This window comes from Penicillium verrucosum (genome assembly GCF_028828655.1).
Source record: "Penicillium verrucosum strain IBT 35672 chromosome Unknown utg000001l_segment0_segment0, whole genome shotgun sequence".
Classification (NCBI taxonomy): Eukaryota; Fungi; Ascomycota; class Eurotiomycetes; order Eurotiales; family Aspergillaceae; genus Penicillium; species Penicillium verrucosum.
Genome location: NW_026643210.1, coordinates 13,354,261 through 13,378,762, shown reverse-complemented (window position 1 = coordinate 13,378,762; position 24,502 = coordinate 13,354,261). Strand labels below are relative to the sequence as shown.

Below are 24,502 nucleotides of genomic sequence, written 5' to 3'. Positions count from 1 at the left end.
CGCTTATCCCGGGGTTCTTTGTATAGCTAGTTTTCTCTTTATATACTTCAAGGAATTATACTTTGAAGAATTGTATGACGCCATAAGCCCTTGACTGTATTTATAACAAAGATCTAGGGTCGCAGGCATAATTTATATGCTCGGGTCGAGGGGGAAAGTAAGAAAGCATGAAAGAAAAAGGATTGACAAGGATGATAATCTATATAACGGATATATATAGTTCGGAGTGTGCATTTGGATAGCGACAAAATTGGGTTGACATCTTATCTATATATACGTATAGAAAGGCATCACTTTTGAACCCGCGATTTGATCAAATATCGTTCAAATATTATACCTAGGTAAAACTATTAGCTATAACTACATCAACATACATACACACTGCTGATCTTCATGATTCCTTGAACTTAGAAGAGGCCATCTGGCATGTCTTGGCATTACTCCCTCCTTCAAAGCTTGAACGAATTTTCAGATAACCCTTGACTTGTATTATTCACGGAAGGTCAGTTCAACATAATATCTTCCAATACATTAAACCGGGTATTTTTGATCAATCTAAATGCTCTATGTCATCCAACGCGTTTGATTGACTCACGTGATCTTTCCAGCAGCAGGAAAAAAAATCGACGCCCTGTGAGTGGAAGCCCACCGCCCGCGCTAAGCCATAAACGGCCTAGGCGGAGTGACCCAAACATGGACCAGCGCGCCGGGCAGAAGCACCCCCAATGATATAAACCCGGCTGCGTGACCTCGACCCTCGCTCTTGTGTACTAAATCTAAATCCCCCCGCTGACTCAGCATCGCGGCTTGAGGTGTTGGGCGTTTGGTCTTTGTTTTTCATATCGAGGTCCTTCCACCCTAATTGCGCGCTTTGTCGCGTGCAATAGCTCTTTTCTTTGCGGTATTCTCTTTTTTTCCCCTTCTCATATTCAAATTGTGCCGCATAGTCGGGAGAAAAGTGAAGACCCGCGATGGCTTCCCGGTAAGTCCTTTCAACCAATCACTACGCGCCTGTCACGTGAAGCTAACCCAGTTTAGACTCGACCGCCTCGTCACGTGAGTATTCGACCAAATGCGTGAAATCACGTGAAAACAACTGACCACTGACCAATGACAATACAGGCTACTTGAGACGGGCAGCACTCAATTGATTCGGAATACGGCTGCTCAGCAGCTTGCAGATGTACAAAAACAGCATCCAGATGAGTTGTTTAATCTACTCGGGCGCATCCTGCCTTACCTCAGATCCAAGTCCTGGGATACAAGGACGGCTTCTGCCAAAGCTATTGGATTGATTGTCTCCAACGCAGAGGTTTATGATCCAAACGAGGATGATGGACTGCAGATCAAGTCTGCAGCAGACGAAGATGATGTGGAGATTAAGTCCGAGGTCAAATCTGAAGAACCAATCCTGGCTGATGGTTTCCTCAAACTTGACACCTTGGACATCCCCTCCGTATTAAAATACGGTAAGCGGCTGCTTGGCAGTGCGGGCAAGGAGTATGAGTACTCCCTTGCGTCCATGGAACCAGCTTCACGCCTGCAGCACCAGAAGAAGACTTTGACCTCGCGGTTGGGTCTCGAAGGCGAATGCCTCGAAGAAGACCTGATCGAGGATATTGAATTAGCTCCTAAAGTGGTAACTCCTGCCCCAAAGCATGAGCCGACTATTCCGCCAATCTCTCACAAGAGTCTGCATGAAGCTCCCTCCCACCGACCCTCCTCGCCCAGCGAAAGTGCGACGAAGGAGGATGGGGGGCTGAGCAAGCGACAGCTCAATCAGCTCAAACGGAAAAACAAACAGAATGCCAAGATGGGGGCTAATAAGGTCCGTGTCGTGGATCTGTCTTCCCGTCGACAGTCCGATATTGTCACAACCCCGGTGGCCACAACTCCCCATCCTGTTAAAGCAGAGAACGGAGATGACCAGAACGGCGACACAAAACCTGATTATTTCTCATTTGATCGCACGGAAGAAGATGACGATTCTAAGCTTGTTACTGAATTCAAAGGAGCTGCCGCCCCAGAGCGGCCCCATATCCAGCCAGAGATTGTGGAGCAGGGTGCAGGATGGCCTCTTGAACACATGTGCGAATTCTTAACTATGGACATTTTTGATTCTAACTGGGAAGTTCGACATGGTGCCGCAATGGCCCTGCGTGAAGTGATCAGGGTCCAGGGCGTGGCAGCTGGCCGCTTGGATGGTAAAAATCGCTCAGAAAATGACGCACTCAACCGCCGGTGGCTGGATGACCTGTCATGCCGACTGCTCTGCGTTCTGATGCTTGACCGATTTGGTGATTACATTTCAGACAATGTGGTTGCGCCAATTCGCGAAACCGTGGGCCAGACTCTCGGTGCTCTTCTATCACACCTACACCCGAACTCAGTCCGAGCGGTCTACCGATGCCTATACCGGATCATAATGCAGACTGACCTAGGACTGGACCGCCCCGTATGGGAGGTCTGCCATGGTGGTATGATCGGGTTGCGGTACCTCGTCGCAGTCCGAAAGGACTTGCTTGTCAATGATTCCAACATGATGGATGGCGTCCTGGAAGCTGTCATGAAAGGCCTCGCTGATTATGATGATGATGTTCGGGCTGTTAGCGCCGCCACACTTGTTCCTATTGCAGAGGAGTTTGTGTCCTCCCGGACTGACACTCTTGGCCCTCTGATGAATATCGTCTGGGACTGTCTCTCCAATCTACAGGACGATCTTAGTGCTAGTACAGGCTCTGTGATGGACCTTTTGGCCAAGCTGTGCACATTCTCTCAAGTTCTGGATGCTATGAAGGCCAACGCTGCAGATGATCCGGAAGCGTCATTTGGAAAACTTGTCCCCCGTCTCTACCCATTCCTCCGCCATACGATCACCAGCGTTCGCTCGGCTGTCCTTCGGGCTCTCATGACATTCTTGAAGCTGGAGGGCGAGCGCACCACAGACTGGGTAGATGGCAAGGCATTGCGCTTGATTTTCCAAAATCTTCTCGTGGAGCGGAACGAGGGTGTTTTGAAACTGTCTGGCCAAGTGTGGTCTGAACTCCTTAACGCGGTTGAGCTGCGCGGCTCATTCAAATCCGACGAGGAATTATCTGACTCCATTCAGCCGCTTGTCACTCTCACTCTGGGCGCTTTCGGCGTTCCCCGGTACCCCATCCCGATGAACACCTCGCTCTTTATCAAACCGTCTGGTCTGCCATTCTCCGCCGCTCTCCCGGCTCCTACCCCTTCCAAAGGCTCTCCCCCTGCTTCTATTCCAGGCGGGGCTGAGATCAAGGCGGGACGGAGGCGCAAATCGGAGAAGAAAGAAAAAGAACAACCCCCGCCCTCAGCTCACAACGTGGACGGACACATGCTTTCCGGTGACATTGACCTCGTTGGTGCAGATACCATGCTGAGATCCAAGATATACGCCGCGAAGGCGTTGGGCGAGCTGATATCGTTCTGGGACAAGAATGAGTTACCAAGCCTTTGGCCGGCAATTCTGGATGGTCTTAATGTTTCTGCTTCCACAACGCAGCTTGCTTCGGCCATGGTCATGGAAGAGTATGCTCGCCAATCCGGACCAGAGAGCAAATATCGCTCGTCTTTGTGTGACCGTCTTCGACCAATTCTCGAAGGCGAGCGCCCATCCTGGTATGCGGACATTGCGTGCTACCTTCATGTCGCGCGCTCCCAGTGCCATTCATTGTTGAACACTTTCAGGGACCATGCGCATGTGGCACCTTCTCGGCTGCCAACCTTGGCTGTGGTCGTTCAGGGCGACTCAGAAGCCGGGCCTAATGCATTTTCCTTGGCGGACGCTGAGAAAATTGTTGGTCCTGACTTTGATCGACTGAAGAAAAACCTCACACCGGCCCAACGAATCACTGCTACGCAAGTCTTGAATGATACTCGTACCACTGCACAATCCGCCGTCGAGGAGGCACGGCTGATGAGGGAACAGCGGGACATGCGTGTTCTAGCTGCCACTGCTGGTGCCTTGGTCGCGTTGCGTGATATCCCCAAGAAGCCTGGTCACATCATCAAGGGTATGATGGACAGTGTCAAGAAAGAGGAGAATTTAGAACTCCAGCAGCGCTCTGCGACAGCAGTGGCAGGCCTCATCGAACACTACACAGCTGCCACGAAGCGTGGACCAGTGGACAAAATCATTGGAAACTTGGTAAAATACTGCTGTGTTGACACTTCTGAGACACCTGAGTTCCCGCACAATGTGCAATTGGAAAAATCAATCTTGTCGCTACGCAAAGAAGAAGACCGACGCGACCATCCCGATGCGGCCAAATTTGAAAGAGAGGCAAGAGAGGCACGGATTATGCGTCGTGGCGCTAAGGATGCGCTGGAGCAGCTGGCAGTCAAGTTCGGTGCTGAGCTTTTGGAAAAGGTTCCGAATCTCGCAAAATTGGTTGAACGGCCATTGCGAGATGCTTTGGCAGAAGATGAACTTCCCGAGAACATCATTAACCCAGAGAACGAACTTGGCCAAGAAATCGTGGATGGTCTGTCTACACTGCGGGCTCTGCTGCCCAAGTTCCATCCGGGCCTCCACGAATGGGTTATCGACCTTATGCCGATTATCGCCAAGGGTTTGCAGTGCCGACTTTCTGTCATTCGCTACGCAGCAGCCAAATGTTTCGCTACAATTTGTAGTGTCATCACCGTCAAGGGCATGACAATGCTGGTTGAAAAGGTCTTACCAATCATTAATAATGGTTTGGATGTCAATCACCGCCAAGGTGCGATTGAGTGCATCTATCATTTGATCCATGTTATGGAAGATGGAATTCTCCCCTATGTCATCTTCCTCGTGGTTCCTGTCCTTGGCCGAATGAGCGACTCCGACAATGATGTGCGCCTTCTAGCAACAACATCGTTCGCCACCCTTGTCAAACTGGTTCCCCTTGAGGCCGGTATTCCCGACCCCCCCTGGCTTCTCGGAAGAGCTGCTCAAGGGCCGTGACCGAGAGAGGAAGTTCATGTCCCAGATGCTGGACGTGCGTAAGGTTGAGCCATTCGAAATTCCAGTCGCTATCAAGGCTGAGCTTCGACCTTACCAGCAGGATGGTGTCAACTGGCTTGCTTTCCTCAATCGCTACAATCTCCATGGCATTCTTTGCGACGACATGGGTCTTGGTAAGACCCTGCAGACTATTTGTATCGTGGCAAGTGACCACCATATGCGAGCGGAGGAGTTCACCAAGAGTCAATCGACAGACTCTCGAAAACTGCCTTCTTTGATTGTCTGTCCGCCTTCTCTGTCTGGACATTGGCAGCAGGAAGTCAAGCAGTATGCTCCATTCCTAAGTTGCATTGCATATGTTGGCCCCCCCGCGGAACGGTCGAGGCTTCAACCCCTGCTGGCCACCACAGATGTCATTGTAACTTCCTATGATGTTTGCCGCAATGACAACGATATCCTCTCCCCTATCAACTTCAATTACTGCGTGCTCGACGAAGGCCATCTTATTAAGAACCCCAAGGCCAAGATCACAACTTCAGTTAAAAAGCTGGCGAGCAACCACCGTCTGATCTTGTCTGGTACTCCAATCCAGAATAACGTCCTCGAACTGTGGTCGTTGTTTGACTTCTTGATGCCCGGTTTCTTGGGAACAGAGAAGGTCTTCTTGGATCGGTTTGCCAAGCCTATTGCAGCGAGCCGTTTCAGTAAATCCTCTTCCAAGGAACAAGAGGCAGGCGCTTTGGCAATCGAGGCACTCCACAAACAGGTCCTGCCATTCCTACTCCGTCGTCTGAAAGAGGAAGTCTTGAACGACCTCCCTCCCAAGATTATCCAGAACTACTATTGCGATCCAAGTGAGCTGCAGAAGAAATTGTTCGAGGACTTCTCCAAGAAGGAGCAGAAGGAGTTGGCAGACAAGGTGGGCAGCGCAGACCGAGGCGACAAAGAGCATATCTTCCAGGCGCTTCAATACATGCGACGTCTATGTAACTCTCCTGCCTTGGTTGTCAAGGAAGGCCACAAGCAGTACAACGAGGTGCAAACCTTCCTAACTTCCAAACGTTCGAACATCAGAGATCTTTCTCACGCACCCAAGCTAAACGCCCTGAAAGATTTGCTGGTGGATTGCGGCATTGGCCTTGACCACACGGCAGAGGGTGAACTGGATACAGGCGCAAGCTATGTCAGCCCCCACCGAGCCCTTGTGTTCTGTCAGATGAAGGAGATGCTGGACATTGTGCAGAACGATGTGCTTAAGAAACTCCTTCCATCTGTTCAATACCTTCGCCTGGACGGAGGCGTGGAAGCAACCAAGCGCCAGGATATCGTTAACCGATTCAACACCGACCCTAGTTACGACGTCTTACTCCTGACCACCAGTGTTGGTGGACTGGGTCTCAACCTTACTGGTGCAGACACCGTCATTTTCGTGGAGCACGACTGGAACCCGCAGAAAGATATCCAGGCTATGGACCGTGCCCATCGTATCGGCCAAAAGAAGGTTGTCAACGTGTACCGCCTGATCACGCGTGGTACCCTGGAGGAGAAGATCCTGAAGTAAGTTATTATCATTCAAGAAGAACCCCGCACATGCATAGAAACTAACATGAACCCCGCCGCAGCTTGCAACGATTCAAGATCGACGTCGCCTCCACCGTGGTCAATCAACAGAACGCCGGGCTCGGAACAATGGACACAGATCAACTGCTTGACCTGTTTAATCTTGGTGAAACGGCAGACACAGCCGAGAAGCCAAGCGACACAGCCGGCAATGAAGTCGACATGGTCGATATTGACGGCGAGGTCAAGGAGAAGGGCAAGAAGGGCTGGCTAGACGACCTGGGCGAGCTCTGGGATGACCGCCAGTACCAGGAAGAATACAACCTGGATTCTTTCCTGGAAACCATGAAAAACTGATACATACTGCGCCGCCCATCCCTGACCCGAACCTTTCTACTGTCCAGGCTCGATATCTATCTCGCTTTGTTTGCATTTCGTATGCATGTCTGCGTCTGGTTCACATTTTCACACCCCTTCGACTCAACCCTCCCCGGAAAAAATTACCCCATATCCTCACAACCCCCCAAATGATTGTCATGCTTAATGTCACTGTACCATTCTCCGTCCTATACCATGGAGGCTCTTGTCTGCAACGCAGACCGGAGCATAATCGCTTGTTTAGTATTTGTTCCACCGCTGGGAAGGCCCTTTGATTTCTGCTCGTTCTTCTTTCTACTCTTCTTCGAACCCTTCATGTATTGCTAGCTTTTTGATGTCCACAATGGATGGAGATTCTAATTTCTGTATGTTGTACATAGCAAATCAAATCCTTTGATCCATCCACAACCTTCATACCTATGTATCTTTTCCTTCGTAAATCATAGGTGATGTAAACTAGCGGATTGTTTACCTCTACGTTGTTGGGGAGATCGATAGCTAGCATATAATGCACATAATTGACCATACTTTTACTGTCTCCACGATTTTATCACAGAATTCATTTGATTTCAAAATGTCCATTGACAATAGATACACAGAAACAAAACCCCCACAGAACATTCCCAATAGTAATAGCTCGAAAGCATAGCAAACGCCGTATTCCCCACAAAAGGTTTACCCGATGAACGGGCAAAGAAAGAAAGAAAGGAAGAAAAACAACACCAGGCACGAAACGAAGATATCCCGTAAGGTGGGGAGGGTCCGAAGACCCTCAAAAATGTTAGTGTAGATACAAATCAAGAATGGAAATGTTGGTTCGTTGACACCGCAGAAGGGCATTACTGCAGCGTGGGCTGGACTGCAAGGGCCCAGAAAGGTAAAAAATGTAGTAACAAAAAAGCGGTACTAGGTTGATCATAAGGCTGAAAAAAAAAGAAGAAAAAAAAACAATTCATCAGAGACGCGGCCTAACGCGCCAGGTGTGTGCTCATCAGGTCATTGTATGTTTAGGCTTGTCTCTTCGGTTTCGAAAGCATGTCGAGGCGGCTCATGCTGAGAACTCCACGACTCTTCTGCTTGCTAGCGGGAGTGCCAATCTGGCCAGAGGGACGCACAGGAGTCTTGGTAAGACGTTTCTTAACCGGGCTTGGAGTAGGCGGGTTGGACTTGAACCTCTTGCTGCTGCGTTCACCAGACTTCACATCGGTAGGTGGTACATTCTCAGTATTTGCAGCCCTGGGAGCATCCTCGTCGTTAACTTCGCTGCGGTGCCTTTTTTTATTGATAATGCCATGAGAAATGCCATGAGTCACCACGGGAAGCTCCTGGTATGGAGCTGGCTGTTCGCCGGAATCCGATTTGCGAACATGACGAATGGACTTGAATTCAGAAGTAGGAGTAGTGGAAGTTGAGACAGCCGAGTTCTTCTCGGGAGTGAGAGCCGGGAGAGTGGGATAGACTACATCTCCAGCCATGGAACGACGCTGAGCGGAAGGCCCCTTGGAAGGAGAGGGTGAAGCAACAGCAAGTTCATGACGAGACTTGACACTCGGAGTGAATTCAACGTGCTTCTTTGGCGAAGGGGTTGGAGCGGAGTCGCTCATATCACCAGCTCCTCCAAAGAGCGATTTGGGATTGAAATCGGGCGCCGCAACGTGGGTACCAGATGCAATTTTGGCGGGGTCGCGGGAGAAAAGTGGTTGGCGCCGACGAAGAATAGATCTAAGGTTACCAAGGGTGGGCAATTTGCTTTTGAGGCGTGGGTTGAAATCAGTGCGAGGAGTTCGAGGTGAGGCCATTGTCTTGGCAGCCGGAGATAATTTTAAGGATGGAATCATGGAGGTCCTTGGTGCTTTGATGCTAGTAGAGGTAGTACGAGCAAGCGAAGCATGTGTGGGAGTCATAAGGGAACTGCGAACGTTTGTGCGAGGGCGAGGGCGAGGACCTGCAGGTCGACGAGGGGTTTCGACCTTCTGCGTTTGCTCCTTTGATTTATGACGAGTGGATGTATCTTCGCTTTGGTTGTGTTTGACACGCTTAGCTGTTGTAGCGGCCGTGGGAGTGGACAGGTTTGAGATCTTAGAGGCAGAGCGAGAAGGGGACGAGTTCTGGCTCTCTGGTTCGTCAAGCTGCGCCTTGGACTTGGACCGCTTCAGGGACTTGGTAACAGGCTGGAAGCGACCGTTAATAGCACGGAAAGATGAAGCGTGGCCAGCAATGGAGTCCATCTTTCTGAATTCGGCCATGTGGATGTCGCTGAAGCGGTTGGTCTTGCCCTTTGGCATGGCGATCTTTCGGTCTCCATGAATTTGTTCGACCTCGTGATCTCCACGTTCTTGCTCTGAGTTGTCCTGGACCTTTTGGGCCCTAATTCGAGCAGTATCAGCACGAACGCTTTCCATCAGCAGTTTGGCTTCGTCGCTGAGTTCGATCTCTTGGGAGTGAAGGTTGTATTCGAACCCTGGAGTCCCAAACTGGTCAGTTGCCGGAGACGCTTTGGATTTGGTCGGGGTGTCGTCGCTGATTCCGAGCTTGACTACATTGCCATTGGCATCTTTCTTAACGGGGTTAAATCCGAGAAGCAGGCCCGAGTCTGCGTGTTTGGTTGTGCTCTGTTGTGCCTTGCTGGGATGCATTTCTTCGCGGGACGGACGGGCTGCAGTCACGCTAGTGGGGGTCCTCATGCCAGCGCGCTTTTGTTGAACAGACGCACGAGGAGTTTTCTGAGAGGGAGTTTTTGCAAGGGGGGTTTGGACGAGTGGGAGTTCGGAGCTGTCAGTCTCTTCGCCTTCGGCAACAGAGTGAAGTCTGGAAGCTGCGACTGGCTGAGGGGTCTCTTCAACCTGAATAGAATAATGAAAGTTAGTTTACCGCGATTTCAATGGTTGTGAGGACCTCAATCTGTTCCACAACAAGGGTTGTTGCTGTGTTACTCACCTCCGGGGTGCTCTGGGCACGACGAATGCGCGCGGAACGGCGAATCGCCATGATTGAAGGCGCAAATGCAAGGAATCAAAATATCAAAAGACTGCAATAGCCCAAATAAGCAGTGCAGGGGGGATTAATAGGTCGAGTTGGGGGGGAAGCATCAAAAGTCGAAGCGAAGCCCAAAAAGTAAACAACGCGCCCGGGCTTGACGTCAGATGACTCAGCAATACAAACGTCCAGTGGACACTTTCATACTTCCAATGTTCTTATATTCATCTTACCTTTTTATATTTCCCTTCAATTCTAGAACAATAATACTAATAATCAATCCATCATGGCTAAATAAAGTCATATATTCGTCTAATTCTTATTGCATTGGGAAGTAAATAGGATATAACTAAACAGTTAACTATGTTGTAACTAGCGAGCACCTCTGTAGGCCTGATCCCTAAGGCTAACATTGGAAGACCTCGGCTCACTCCCTTCTGTTTTCTACAATTCAACAACTCCTGACTACTAGCGCTTGGGATCCTATAATGAAAACCATGAGCACCAATGAAAGAAAGAGAAACAATGTGGCACTCGACTCTCGCCTTAGAGCAAGACGGGGAAGAAAAACAACTTCCTGTTCCCAATGTCACGCCAGGAAGCAGAAATGTAACAGAGAACTGCCTTGTTCTCGTTGTGTCCAGCGTGGAGTTCCTCAACTATGTCAATGGCCGGAAAAAGAAAAGGATCATGTGATGCCACCAGAAAGAGTGAACACAGCAGGTACCGGATATCTCCACTGTCAAAAACGTAGATCACAGCTAATAGTGAAGTCCCATAGCAGATACCCAGGGCACAGAGTTGGGGCAGTTGTATATTGCCCGGGGAGCACCTAGCTTCTTCGGTAATTCATACTTTGGCCACCAGGTGGCAGCCCGCATGATTCAGGAGTCAGCTCCCGATCTGCCCCCTATGAGCTTGCTATCTAGCAAGGATTCTTTGCAATCGTTTCGGAATGACTCTGGACCTTTTTCGCAGGTTTGGGATTTACTTGGCCTCTTACCACGGAATAAAGTGACCGTTGATAGACTAATCGAGAAATTCCTAACCGAGATTAACTGGGCTATCGACACAGTTCACCCTGAAACCTTCAGATCTCAATTTGCAGAATTCTGGGGCCGAAAATTTGGATTCGACGAAATTGCTGGAGTAGATCTTCGCTGGCTTGCTCTTTTGTTCATCATTCTCGCTTTTAGTGTGCTCTTGGACAGTCCTACGACCTCTTCGCCCGAAAAACGGAAAGAAAGTGAAGAAGCGTCCCTTCGTTTCTACTGGGCCGCCAGGAGAGCAATCGTTATATCACCATCGTTCCACGGCGAGAGTTTAGATCTTGTCAGAGCAGGCTTGATGGTTACGCGATATCTGTTATACACCAGACAAGTCGCAGAGAGCTGGCTCACCATCAGCTTTGCCATGCGCATGGCCCAAGCACAAGGCATGCATATAGATGGAGAAAAATGGGGGCTATCGAGAAAAGCTACTGAAACTAGAAGGCGCCTCTGGAGCAATCTGTACTTGCTTGACAAGACTATTGCCCTTGCTCTCGGCAGACCGTATGCGATCTCGGATCATATGTGTCTTATCAAAGCACCCGAAAATGTATGGCTGGATGGATTGACCGATGAAGAGTCCTCTATTGCTACAGCTCATGGATTGAGCTATCCCACAATGAGCACAGCCACACTCCTCGGCAGTGATCTAGGTAAAATTGCAGGTGAAATCCAAGACCGGTGCTTCGGTTTATATCCCGCATCGTACGATATGGTGATCGAGATGGACAACAAGCTTGTTGCATGGAAGGATAAACTCCCACCATACTTTGCCGTGGAAGACCCCGAGCTCTCACTGGATGAGTCGCATACATTTTTACCTTGGCATCGCCTCTACCTGCACTCTACTTTCCACTTTGCCAGAATCACTCTGCACCGACCTTATCTTCTGCGTGAGTCCATAACCAATCGCTTCAGCCTTAGTCACGAGGCATGCATCTCCTCGGCATCTTCCGATCTGAAAATCAGACTGCAATCCTTGAATTATGGAACATCAGAAAATATGAGATGGGCACTAGGAACCCACAATATGTTCAACAGTGCCTTCATCCTGGGTATTATTGCCGTGCGACGACCAATTGCCCCCCAAACTGCGGCAATCTTGAACGATCTTGAGGAATATTGCGAAAGGTTACGGAAGGATGTTTGGCTAAACGAGTTTGGTCTTGCGGAGGTTAAAGTAGTAGAGCTGTGTATAATCCGTACTACTGGATTCGCCCAAGCCACCGACCAGCCAGGCGATCAGGCCCCAATGAGTCCACCTGAAGTATTGCCGGACTTTATGGCACAGGAGCGCGAAAGGAATCCGATGATGTCGACAGTTACGAATATTGAGTCTATTGCAGCGGGCGCCTCGTCCATTCATCCACCTGATTCTTCGCCCGATATGATGTGGCCTGCAGTGTGGGAAGATCAGAATTTTGCATTTCCACAAGCTGCTGACCTTGAAACTTGGGAGCAAATGATATCCGAAATTGCATATCACACTTAAAATATGGAATTCTTGGGGTCATCCTCGTTGGTTGTATAAGTATCTATATTCTTGGCCCTTATGATGGATGTAACCTCTCATAAATCATATAATTTGATCTTGATATTCCGTATAAAATATATCTACAGGATGTATCGGAAGTCTGGATGGAAATCTCCGCCTCTCTTTTCGTATGATCCTGAGCTGACAATGAGCTCTCTCTCCTCCGGTGATAGTTGGTCTCGCTTCGTATTGTGATATCGGAGCAAAACCCACATGCCAGCATTACCAACGAATGCAAGACAGATAGCAGCCAGTGAAACAGAATGACCGACCACATATCGTCCATTTATAGATGACTTGTAGATTTGACCGGCCTTGGGTTATGTTAGTTTGAGGTCAATGCCATAAAAAGAGGATGCTAATATGATATCCCACTTACAATCAGACCGGCGCAATTTCCGATAGTCTGTTGGAGGCCCACTCCCATAGCACGCTTGTAATAGCCAGAATGGCTGTTGGCGTTCCAACTGACCCCAAGTCCAACCACAGCATAGATTCTAGAAGAAAGGTTAGAAAATTGCTCAATAAATATCCCAAGCAACGGAAAATACATACCCAGTGACACACACGTATGTCGCAAAATATAATGGACCTCGCGCCTGAACATCCACTCCCAGCAGCATGGCATAGCCAACAGCTGTCACTAGACACAAGGGGACCATGAAGACCGCTCGCATGCGCACTCGATCGGATAAATTGGCGACGACCAGGTAAAACCCGGAAGCCCAGATATACACGGGAACAGTGAGCAGTTGGGTCTTGACCGAATCATATCCAAAGCCTCGGATAATAGTTGGTAGGAAGGTACTAAACCCGAAAGAACAAATGTTGACACAAATTTGGTTGAAGGACGTGAGCCAGCTCTTGGGGTCTCTCAGTGTTTTCCATACTTCCTTGATATCAAACTCTTCCGTATCAGCGTACCGTGCCGACTGTTGCATGCGCAGGCGCATCAGCTCTTTATCTTCCTCGTTCAAGAAGTAGGCAGTCTCGTAGTCATTTGGAAGGAGGAAAAATGTGGCAATACCAACGACCGCGCTCATGATGCCCTCCACAATGAAAAGCCACCTCCAACCTTCAAGGCCGGCCGCACCATCCAGGCGAATCAGTCCGAAGGCGAGTCTAAGGTTCGTGTATTAGCCACCATTTAGATTTGTTTAAAATAATAGGGAGAGTTGCGCATACAATCCACCGAAGCCTCCACTTAGAGCAGCGGACACAAACAGATATGAAATTCTCTGTGCTTGTTCCTCGCGTTTGTAAAATGTGGTCAAGAGGACAGTCAAGCACCTGCGCGATAATTAGTGTCTATTCAATAATTTTCTTTTATCCAGACAGCCGATAATCTTACGGAAATAGGCCACTTTCAAAGACACCGAGAAATAGCCTGGTGGTATAAAGTCCGGCAACATTCTTGATAAATCCAGCAGCCAATATGGATACACTGAAGCCAAGGATCAATGCAGAAATGAGTCTGTTAGGGCGTAATTTCTTGAGGACCATAGAGAACGGGATTTCAAAGAAGACGTAGGTTGCGTAAAACAAAGACACGGCATCTGGTTGGGTATTGTTAGCCATAGGTTCGAATATTGGACGAGGATAATCTCACTTCCTAGTTCATTTCCAACTAGACCAATATCTTCCTGTAAGAGCTAAGTCAGCAACCCACTGTTTCACAAAATGTGAGCTTGAATTTACCGGCATTCCGGCAACAGCTGCATTTCTAGCCAGGAGTTAGCTATAAGAATCCTTGCAGTGTGGATGGAATTCTTACCCTAAGTTGCTTCGATCAAGATATGCGACCAAGAAAATGAGCATCACCAAAGGGCAAATGCAGAGATCAAGCTTCCATAGTAGCTTTTTCTCTCGCACAGGGTCAACCACGAAGTTGCCCATCTGTACGTCGTGATCCGAGAATAAGTCGGCTTGTTTGATATCTGTTTCCTTCTTCATTTTGAATGAGTATGTGGAGTTATTATAGCAAGTGGAATCCATCTCTCATCGGTTCTTATATATCCACAGAAGTGATTACAGGCCTTATCTTTCTTTATGATCGGAAAATCCATCGGTTTATTTGAGGGCTTGGCAAAACTGGAACGATGAATTTCCCGAACAAATTAAATTCGGTGTCATCGGAAGAGATAAGCTCTAGGCTGGGAGTGACCCAAGGATTCTCGTGCATTAGTTCGTCCATAAGTGGACTTTATTTTTAGGCTTAAACCCCCTACCATAATCACGTGTATATTTCATCCCTGTCAATTCATCACTATTTTATGTGCCTCTGACATTTCAATCTATTTTCACCTTGCCTACGGAGTACAATCCTGTATATTAGCTGATCAGCTTGTTATCTTTTACCCGACGTGATTTCCCCGCATTTTCTAGTCTTGGCATCGGCAAATATGACCCGATGAACCCTAACTCATCTTATCTATCCACCAATTTCCCGATGAATTTCCCGACATGGGTTATTCGGTATGGGGAACAACCCATTGATAAGGAGCCAACGAACTCTCACACTTTTTATCATTGAAAATCATTCATGTCACCATTATCTCTCAAAATGGGAATCTCAAATGTGAATAGAACTGAGTTCGAAGACACCCCTGCAGCAAAACATCCAGTAAGCACTTCGCTAAGACCATGTCTGAGTAACCTAACGTACTACAGGTTTGGAAGCGATGGGTTCGCTTCAGAGCAGAAGATGGTAAAATATATGGCGGTGAGCCCGTGAATCCGGATATTGATGGTACGGCATACTCAAGTTCACGAAAAGTCAAACCATGTTGACAGACTCATAGTGGGCCAGGCCATAGAAAAGAATGTCGAAGTCTCAGTGAAAGTCGTGGCTGGCAACTCGGCATTGGATTATGCTGCTTCATTTACGGGTGAAATCAAAACCATTGGTGAACTGCTATCCCCAGTATCGCAAATTGAAGCTGGCACTGTTCGGTGCGTCGGCTTAAATTACAAGGAGCACGCAGCGGAGATGAAGTTGACTCTTCCAAACACGCCAACGTTAGTATATCTGCCTTGGCTTCTTACAATTGCTGATACCGTGCCAGTGTATTCCTAAAGGCCAGCACTTGCATTGCATCCGCATCCGACCCCATTGTACTTCCCTCCAATGTGGATCATGATGAAGCAGACTATGAAGTTGAGTTGGCAATAGTTGTTGGCCGACGATGCAAGAATGTTTCGGTGGCCGAAGCAGCCGACTATGTTCTGGGCTATGCAGTCGCCAATGATGTGACAGCACGAAAGCATCAAGAGAAGACATCACAGTGGTCTTATGCAAAGGGAATGGTATGCCGATAGTCAATTCCCAAAATAGGCTCCACGACTAACCTCCATTAGGATGGGTTTTGTCCACTCGGTCCATGTATTGTGTCTACAGAACAAATCCCCGATGCTGCAGCATTGAATCTAAAGACTCGTCTCAATGGAAGGATCATGCAGAATGGATCCGCCGACGACATGATCTTCAGCATACCAGAAATTGTGTCCTATCTTTCTCAGGTACGAAATAACCCTAGCTCTTTCAAATAAATGGAGCTAATGCTAAGTATTAGGGCCACACATTACTGCCCGGGACCGTCATCATTACCGGAACGCCTTGTGGTATTGGTATCTCACAGAGCCCACCGCAGTTCCTCCAGCCTGGAGATGAGCTGCGGATAAGTATAAGCCATGGGTTAGGCACTCAAATATGCTCAATCGCGAGAGATTGAGCCGTGCACAATCATGTGCATTTGATCCATTGATGGTTGAATAATAAAAACCGTCATGCTACTTATTATGAACTAGATATGGTTTCTTGTGTCTTGTAAAATGGCGATCGTAGCGTTGCATTATAGTACGCTTTGGCACACACGGGGTACCACTGCTTCGTTTATCTTTGGCATATATGCACTGGCGGCCTGCTCTCATACAAGTGATAGAATTCGTATTCCACCCAACACTTTCGATCGTGATATTACCCTTAACAACGGGACAAAACCGTGCAATATGGGAAATGAGCTAGGCCTTATCGGTAGGGACAGGATAATCATATACGAAGTTAGAGCAATTCCTGAAGATTTCATCACTTCATTTAATGGATTTAATTTGAAGGGGCTGATGAACATATAGAGATACTGGCTGATCCTAGATACAATGCTGAGCCTATCCCATAATAGTTTCCAAATTCAAATCCAACATAACATCCAGCCAGAACTCTGCCAAACCAGAGTCTGCACGATCCCAAGTTTCATGCACAACGTTATAAATGCGTTGCATTGGCAGCTTCGGTAGGATTAAGATGAGTTCAGACATCCGCATTTTAACCTTTCGTCTGGCCTGGGCAATTTCAACATCCAGCGTATTCAGACTGGGAATCGCATTTTCTGTGGCGCCTAGCACAGACCCAGACGAGAAAACAAGATCGCTAGAGATGCAAGCCAAAACTATAGGCTGCATAACCTTCGTTCCAGATGTTGAAGGAAGCTGTTCCAAGAGGGATACAATGTGTAGTGCCAGGGTGTGACGTGCGTCTTCTACCGAGCACGATGACCATTCAACTGCTATTGGGAACAACAACAAAAGAGGGCCGGGATGGAATCTTCACCATCCGCTGTTTGATTATTTTGCAGTCGTTCTTCAAGGATGTCCGGGAAGACATGGTAAATTTGCAACAGTGCCGTACAGCGATACGCCTCGGCCAACGTAAGAAAATGCGACGGTGGCGTGTTTGTATCACCGATATCGACAGGCCCACAATAGAACGAGAAGCCAGTAAAGAGAATTCTGTCCTCGAGTTGTTCGGCTTTCTGTCTGAGATCGAGTTCTTCGGCCATGGAACTCAAGTCAATCAAGGTGGGATCCAAATCCGCTGGCCTTCGGCGGTGGGAGGTTCTTGCGGCTCGAACTACTCTTGCAGTTCGATAGAAGAGACCCAATGCGTATCTGAGAGATCCTGTCCACGGATGCGGTAGGACCTGTCCATCGACAAGATAGACTGAAAGATCTGTGTCACTGTTTTCAATAGAATTTTCCACATCCAGAATAGGCGACTCCTCTGTCACAAAGGCAGCCAGTAAGTTCCACCAAAGGAGACACTGCTTGAAAAGTGGATGCTGTTTTGCAAGGGTAGAGTTTTCATTCTTGCACTGGCGTTCTTGTCTCAGAAGATGATCTTGGGCCGCTCTCAGATATGGAAGCCCTAAATCGGAAGCATCGTGCCACCCAGTGGTGGATCCAATCATAAGAAGTGCAAGAAAGTACTCATCATCCTTGGTTTGAGTAAAACCCCTCTGGAAACTGTTATTTAGACACGCGATTGCTTGCTGTTGTGTCTGTATTCCGATGGCTCGCATGGTTGGAAAATCATTGGCCAAAGAGGCGGCTGACATGCTCTGGATAGCAAAGTAAATTGCCGCATTTCGACTCCAGAGCCGGCTAATAATGGTTCGGAAAGGATTGAGAGGACAGTCGAACGATGACCATTGGTTACAAACCGTATGGAAGTAATACTGCACCAACATCACTGGTAGTTGGATGAGAAAGGAGGGAACGGATGTATTGGCCAGTCGTTGACGCAGAATCGACAACCCATCCAGTTCGGCATCAGGTTTCGCTAAAGCCGCTCCATTAGAATCTGGCTCAGTATAGAACCAGGCATCTGTTGGCTCATCAAAATCTGGCAGCTGGTCAAAGAGGTTTGGGTAGGCCGTATCCCAAATATTCTGGATTTCATCCTGAGGATTGTCTTTTTCCTCCTGCATTGGATCATTCACCCGGGGAAATTCGGTTTCACCCGTGTCGGGAGACTCGACCGGTGGTGCGGGATCTTCGCTGCCTTTGAAAACATATCGCCACTGCAAGCTCTGCTTTTGGTAACCGGGACATGTGTGTCCTCGCTTAGTGCATTCCTGACAACTTGGCTTTGCTTCATCACATCTGCGCTGAATAAGTATTAGCTATGTGGACTTTAAGAAGGGCCTTCGTAAATGAAGGAGAAACTGTGCATCTTTCACCTCGACTTACTCGCCGCTGCTTGCACCTCTGGCAGCCCCCTCTTGATTTTGGCCGGCACCGGTTGGGATTCTGCCTTTTCTTCTGCAGAGAAGGTAAATTCTCTGTGCTTGCCATTCTAATTAAAATAAAGATATTGAAAATATTGGTTTTCTGGGGGAGACAAAAACATCACAGTCTGAGATGGCGGGGGGATCGGGCGAGAACCCGATCAAAGCATTCTGAGGCCGGTGCATGAACCGGGATCCGATCACCTGCCGATAAGCGACGTCTAGTCTCTGTTGAGATGTCCGATTGGGTTGAAGCGAAATTGCTGAGGTTGTCCAGGTGGTTGCTGCCCAGGTGGCTCCCGAGTTCTATCTCCCCGCACCTTCCCTTCGCGCTAATCCAAAAAAGGATCAACAATACGCTTTGAGGCGGGTTTGTTTTCCTAATGTGGTCTAGTCCCTTTTCTATATAGCATAAGTATGATCAGCACGGGTGTCAGGCATTTGCAGCAAGAAATTCTTATTTGGAAAACCTTGACCTTAGGCCATCAGCATGTTCATAGTTGGCCCTGTGAGATGTATGTCCCAGGTACCATAGCACTAACCTAGGCAGCAACATGATTTGAGTATACATATGGGGATGTGTATGTACGTAAGTTGGACTTAATATTGTAGGATTTCAAAAAACCGGGAAGATTCCGACACAATCCTTGGGAAGGAGCACTTCGCCATTCGTCATTTGTGGTAAAAAGTAATTTTCCAAGTCTCAGTCAATGACATTTGTTTCTGCATTGATTTCTCTCCGCATCTTATGACATCACATATGCGGAGAAGTTCAGGTTTTGTAAATTTGAACGGATATATCCAGCCGGTAAAGCTTGTTGATGTTACAATCAGTCTACCGGAAGTTGTCAACTGCCGAGCTGCGTCAATTGCTTACTATTATCTATACAGGTATCTAAACTAATCAATGTCACACTAATCTACACTAGTCTATAGCCATGTATTTCTTACAACGTGAATTCTAGGCGGACGGCTCGAGAGGAACCTCCGGACCGCCAGGACCCACATGGATGCCATATATGGTATAGTGTAGCCGCCGTGCATTAGCGTTAGCAATCTAACCCATTTCGTACTAGATTGGATAGGTAAACAACCAACCTTGGAAACTTTCAACCTTTGGAATGCGGGGATGATCATCTATGTTTCAGCTCAGGCACTGCCTGTCCAATCTCTCTGCTTGTCTTATCTTCACCTCAGATGTGGTTGCCTAGGTCAGTGAGATGTCCTATCAAACGTTATCTCGGCATAACTCCATTTCTCCACTTTGTCTCCACCTTTTTTGAGAACTTCCGGGTACTTTGGAGAGATATGGGATAACGGTTTGAGTGAATTTCGTCCTTACCCGTTACTATGTTCAAGGTTTGATGAGTAGCTGTGCACGGGACTCCCCTCACCAGAATAAGAGATAAACACCACGAATTCCTAATGTATATTGCATCCGAAAATTCTTCTGTAGGCGTGGTTATTCGACTATACCCAAGATTTGACTACCTGAAGTTCAGTCTTTTAACCCAGTTTCGATCGGAATCCTTCTATTCCAGAGATTTCTTCAATCTTTTGTTACTCGTATCGATTTTCTTAGACCTCTATCATGGCAGACGAAGTCACCGCCCACCAGCGTCGCTCTCCGAAGACCAAATCTTCCGAGCCCTATTCACCGGAGGGGTTTCCCAGCATTGAAGAAGGGAAACAGACTTCGGCAAATGGGGTACTGGAAGCCCTAGGCTATGAGCCCGAACTCGTTCGAAACCGCTCTACGCTTCAGGTGGCTTTTATGTCCTTCGTGCTCGCAGCAATTCCATACGGACTAGCTACAACTTTCACCTACCCTCTAGTTGGGGGAGGTCCCGTCAACATAATCTGGGGATGGCTTGCCGTCTCTTTGATTACTCTATGTGTGGCTGCCTCGCTTGGCGAAATAACCTCGATATATCCAACTGCCGGAGGGGTCTACTACCAGACCTTTATGCTATCCCCACCATCATATCGAAGAATCGCCTCGTGGATTTGCGGATGGTCATATGTTGTTGGAAATATTACCATTACACTTGCAGTTAATCTTGGGAGTACCCTTTTCCTCGTTTCGTGTATCAACGTTTTCGAATCTGCTCCAGGGGTGGGAATCTTCCAAGCGGAAACGTACCAAATTTTTCTTATATTTATCGCTGTCACATTTCTTGCTAACGCAATATCGGCCTTTGGGAACACATGGCTGCCTTATCTTGACGTGTGTATAACAACATTTATGACACCACACCATCACCCTGCTAATACAGAAGCTAGACATTCGCGATATTCTGGACACTTGCAGGGACGTTGGCTATTGTAATATGTGTTCTCGTAATTGCAAAAGAGGGTAGACATGACGCCGAATACGTTTTTACTAGCTTTGAGCCACAATCTGGTTGGCCAGCAGGCTGGTCTTTCTGTATCGGACTTTTGCAGGCAGCTTATTGCACTTCCTCCACTGGCATGGTGATTTGGTAGGTAACTTATTTTGTTTCCACACCAGAGGAACATCTCCTATCTCACTCTCCACTGTGAAGCCTCCATAACTGACGTGTCAAAGTATGTGTGAAGAAGTCCAGCAACCATCCACACAAGTCCCAAAAGCAATAGTTGGAACTGTCATTCTAAACACCGTGGCCGGATTTCTCTTCCTTATTCCATTGGTTTTTGTGCTCCCCGACACGAAAGTTTTAGCCGCTCTCGAATCTGGGCAACCAGTTCCGAGTATTATCAAGTCCGCCGTTGGAAATCCAGTTGGATCATTCCTGCTTCTCCTACCATTGATAGTTCTCTCTCAGTTCTGTGTTATAGGTTGTACCACGGCTGTCTCCCGAAGCATATGGGCATTTGCTCGCGATGGGGGTATACCAGGTTCCATATGGTGGAAGCAGGTAAACAAAAACGGAGTACCTTTTAACGCAATGATGCTTGGCATGGCGGTCCAAATATTGCTAGGATTTATTTACTTCGGGTCAACTACTGCATTCAATGCTTTCACGGGCGTCGGTGTTATTACCTTGACTGTCAGCTATGTCTGTCCAATCGCTGTGTCTCTTGCTGGAGGCCGACGACACATAAAGAATGGCCAATTTGACCTTGGCACACTCGGGCTAGTTTGCAATATTGTGGCACTGGGTAAGCCTGAACCATCTACCACGATCTAACATCGCTAATTGCATATTCCTTTTTAGCATGGAGTATTCTTGTCATTCCATTATTTTGCATGCCCTCTTCAATCCCTGTCGCTGCAGATACGGTCAACTACGCACCGGTGGTGTTTGTTGCATTTATCCTAGTCGCCTCTGGGTGGTACTGGGTTTGGGGGTACGAGAAGTATGTTGGGCCGCCAACAATGGAGGATGAAGTTCGCTCATCAGACTGGTAAAGTGAGTAATTTGGGGCGAAAGCTCCAATGTAAATAAATCTCAACTGGAATTGAATCTACTTCGTTGCACATTTGAGGCTGTGGGGGCACGGTCCCTCTGCGCAACTCTCATTTCCCCCACTCCAGTGAGATTTGCTCTCCTATGTGATTTCTCTTAGACAACCTCTAAATCTCCTAGCTTCAATTATATCTAGTGGAACTAAAATGCAGGAGCAGAAGTCCCGACCCTGTGCTGACCTGCTAATATTGCAGCGGAACAAAGTGGACGAAGGCGATTGGCGACAAACGCGGCGGGCGAACTTCCACCTTGAAGATCCAAACGACCTTTCTGATACCATCCCTGCTTGGTCTAAGATTTGTATTATGTATGTGAAGTTGCCCAAGTTTAGAGAAAAATCCTAATGTTACTAGTGTCGCCGATTCTACTGAGATTGAGAGATGCTCGCAATGTCGACAAGCCTTTGTCGATGCTTTTTGTATGCCTCATTTTTGGTGGTCATATTATTTCTTCAAGGGAAATGGTGGCTTTGGATGTGAAAAAACGCGACATTCTGGAGTCACCACTGGTTTTAGTAAGTACGCTAAAGATAAATAGTTACACCTCACTGATTCCTATAGATACCTGGTCCAAATTCGCCGTGAAAAAGGTAGACCATGATACCAGATTCAAGTGGTATCATACAAATATCTTCACACGATGGTTGCCATCAACTAATCAAACTGTGGTCCTCGCCTTCGATCTCGACCCGCCCATCAAAGAACGTTTCCTGAGAGCAGTGATGAAACCTGATGAAAGCTGGCTCAACGATCCATTCTGGGTCTACCCACATTTAGTCGAGCAGATTGCGCTTATTCAGGAGCCCTCTGTATGGGGTATCCGAGATCATGTCCGGTTGACAGAGACAGAAGGGAAACCAGAAGGGAGACCACAACCTGACTACAGACGACTCCACGATATCGCCCGACATGCAATTCATGTGAACGAAACACTCGACGTTGCTTTGCAAAACCTAGAGCACATCTTGACGCAACATGAGAGCTATACAAATTCGAACCCAGATAATGCCACTCCTGCTTCCGAAGACATCCATCTTCGTCTGCGATCCTGGCAGTCTTTCATTGCCAACTTACGATCTCGGTCCATTTCAAATGAAAAGAGACTGCAGAATGAAATCCAGCTGGCCTTTAATACAGTGGCTCAGCATGATGCGAGTGTTACTCTTGAAATTGGTCGAGCAACCCAATTGGACAGTGCCACCATGAAAACGATCGCCTTTGTTACACTTACGTTCCTTCCTCCTACCTTCATCTGCGCTATCTTCAGCATGTCATTTTTTGATTTCGGCGGGGATTCCGGCTGGACTATGTCGAACAAGTTCTGGATTTACTGGGTCTTCGCTATACCAACCACTGTCTTTACAACTCTAGTATGGACTTATTGGCCGAATATCCGTCGCATGTTGTTTTCCAAAATTGAATGAATTTGGGGATCCTCCGCAAATTGTAGGGATTTAAATACTCTACTTATCCTCTCTTAATTTATTATAAAAATTGAGAACTCCTAGTAATCCAGCAAAGAGGGAACTGAGTATTGATTGGTAGCTTTGTCAAGCCCCATGCGTTCAAGAGCCTTAATCCTTGCTACACGGAAGAAACGCTGTGTAAACAATTCCATAACACCAGCTCGCGAACGAGCTGTCTGATCTGGGCCGCATGCAGAAATAAGTTGGCATACCCTATCGGTCTTCTCGCGAGTTGCTCCTGCATAGCAGCAATCTAGGATGCCGAGGGTATCGACATTGGTCGTGCAGTAGTTGGGGGTGAAGAAAGAATTATGGAGATAAGATCATTGGATGTTTTGCCGGCCGGGGCCAGCAACAAGTTTCAAGAGGCCGGTTCCGGTATCAAGCATTCCGTGCCCCATGTACGCAAGAATGAGCAGCGACGGTAGTGGGTTACTAGATGCTTTCATTTTCTCGATAATGGTGTCGACAGTCATCGTTAGAGTGAATCCAGGTTGTTTACCAGTTGCTTCCAGCTTGACCACGGTTGGCTGAATGTCGAAGACATCTTTGAGGCACCAGGTAAGCGAGTTCACATCTTCCACTGCGTCGGTGTCGTCACTTTCAAAATGAAAATATGACCGCCTTGATGGAGTGGTATGCAGTTCCGCGGGCATTGGCAGCTGCTTGAAATGCAGCTTTCACCTCGGGCAGGCGAGGACGGTCACTTGTGGAAGCCATTATGAGGGAAGTTGATCTAGACTCGATAACCAGTGTCATCATTCATGGACGGATCGGATCGTTGAGACACAGGTCAGGAGTTCAGGAATTAACAACTGCCTTTCAACAGCTCAATTGAACTCGTAACAGAGAGATCCTACGGAGTTGTGATTCAGAGATGAAGAAACAACACGGTAGGATTCGTCTCAGAGCAGAAGGACGGAGAGGAGAGAGAGAGAGAAGCTAAAAGATAATGAATCAAATGTTATTAAAGAGCATGAAAATTTGATATATACATCATTCAGACTGCGCGTTTCGTTCTTCCAACATCGAACTTAGGTACAAAAAAAGAGATTGTAAA

General features: G+C 47.7%; 9 protein-coding genes across 9 annotated transcripts; 5 read left to right on the top strand and 4 right to left on the bottom strand.

The window, feature by feature from the left end:
- Window positions 1-971: 971 nt before the first annotated feature.
- On the top strand, window positions 972-6,937 carry N7516_004914 (DNA-binding ATPase; the record flags this gene model as incomplete). Its single annotated transcript, XM_057217634.1, has 5 exons — window positions 972-982; window positions 1,039-1,056; window positions 1,123-4,916; window positions 4,948-6,523; window positions 6,589-6,937. The coding sequence occupies 5 exons, from the start codon at window positions 972-974 to the stop codon at window positions 6,881-6,883; spliced, it is 5,694 nt and encodes a 1,897-aa protein (XP_057079517.1). The 3' UTR covers window positions 6,884-6,937.
- A 974-nt stretch (window positions 6,938-7,911) lies between these two features.
- N7516_004913 (uncharacterized protein) lies at window positions 7,912-9,892 on the bottom strand (the record flags this gene model as incomplete). The annotated part of the gene is made up of 2 exons (XM_057217633.1): window positions 7,912-9,747; window positions 9,842-9,892. The coding sequence occupies 2 exons, from the start codon at window positions 9,890-9,892 to the stop codon at window positions 7,912-7,914; spliced, it is 1,887 nt and encodes a 628-aa protein (XP_057079516.1).
- A 513-nt stretch (window positions 9,893-10,405) lies between these two features.
- On the top strand, window positions 10,406-12,421 carry N7516_004912 (fungal specific transcription factor domain-containing protein; the record flags this gene model as incomplete). The annotated part of the gene is made up of 2 exons (XM_057217632.1): window positions 10,406-10,543; window positions 10,673-12,421. The coding sequence occupies 2 exons, from the start codon at window positions 10,406-10,408 to the stop codon at window positions 12,419-12,421; spliced, it is 1,887 nt and encodes a 628-aa protein (XP_057079515.1).
- Window positions 12,422-12,543: 122 nt separating this feature from the next.
- N7516_004911 (uncharacterized protein) lies at window positions 12,544-14,416 on the bottom strand (the record flags this gene model as incomplete). Its single annotated transcript, XM_057217631.1, has 8 exons — window positions 12,544-12,777; window positions 12,843-12,960; window positions 13,019-13,585; window positions 13,649-13,753; window positions 13,815-14,019; window positions 14,073-14,106; window positions 14,162-14,186; window positions 14,238-14,416. 8 exons carry the CDS (start codon window positions 14,414-14,416, stop codon window positions 12,544-12,546), a joined length of 1,467 nt encoding a protein of 488 aa, XP_057079514.1.
- Window positions 14,417-15,026: 610 nt separating this feature from the next.
- N7516_004910 (fumarylacetoacetate hydrolase family protein) lies at window positions 15,027-16,194 on the top strand (the record flags this gene model as incomplete). Its single annotated transcript, XM_057217630.1, has 6 exons — window positions 15,027-15,086; window positions 15,134-15,212; window positions 15,265-15,481; window positions 15,529-15,769; window positions 15,821-15,982; window positions 16,036-16,194. 6 exons carry the CDS (start codon window positions 15,027-15,029, stop codon window positions 16,192-16,194), a joined length of 918 nt encoding a protein of 305 aa, XP_057079513.1.
- Window positions 16,195-16,627: 433 nt separating this feature from the next.
- N7516_004909 (uncharacterized protein) lies at window positions 16,628-18,592 on the bottom strand (the record flags this gene model as incomplete). Its single annotated transcript, XM_057217629.1, is given in 3 exon segments — window positions 16,628-17,025; window positions 17,043-18,405; window positions 18,488-18,592. The coding sequence occupies 3 exon segments, from the start codon at window positions 18,590-18,592 to the stop codon at window positions 16,628-16,630; spliced, it is 1,866 nt and encodes a 621-aa protein (XP_057079512.1).
- A 2,866-nt stretch (window positions 18,593-21,458) lies between these two features.
- Window positions 21,459-21,919, top strand: N7516_004908 (uncharacterized protein; the record flags this gene model as incomplete). The annotated part of the gene is made up of 2 exons (XM_057217628.1): window positions 21,459-21,669; window positions 21,726-21,919. The coding sequence occupies 2 exons, from the start codon at window positions 21,459-21,461 to the stop codon at window positions 21,917-21,919; spliced, it is 405 nt and encodes a 134-aa protein (XP_057079511.1).
- A 204-nt stretch (window positions 21,920-22,123) lies between these two features.
- N7516_004907 (uncharacterized protein) lies at window positions 22,124-23,400 on the top strand (the record flags this gene model as incomplete). Its single annotated transcript, XM_057217627.1, has 3 exons — window positions 22,124-22,284; window positions 22,331-22,395; window positions 22,538-23,400. 3 exons carry the CDS (start codon window positions 22,124-22,126, stop codon window positions 23,398-23,400), a joined length of 1,089 nt encoding a protein of 362 aa, XP_057079510.1.
- Window positions 23,401-23,765: 365 nt separating this feature from the next.
- On the bottom strand, window positions 23,766-24,098 carry N7516_004906 (uncharacterized protein; the record flags this gene model as incomplete). The annotated part of the gene is made up of 1 exon (XM_057217626.1): window positions 23,766-24,098. The coding sequence occupies one exon, from the start codon at window positions 24,096-24,098 to the stop codon at window positions 23,766-23,768; it is 333 nt and encodes a 110-aa protein (XP_057079509.1).
- Between the last annotated feature and the right edge of the window lie 404 nt (window positions 24,099-24,502).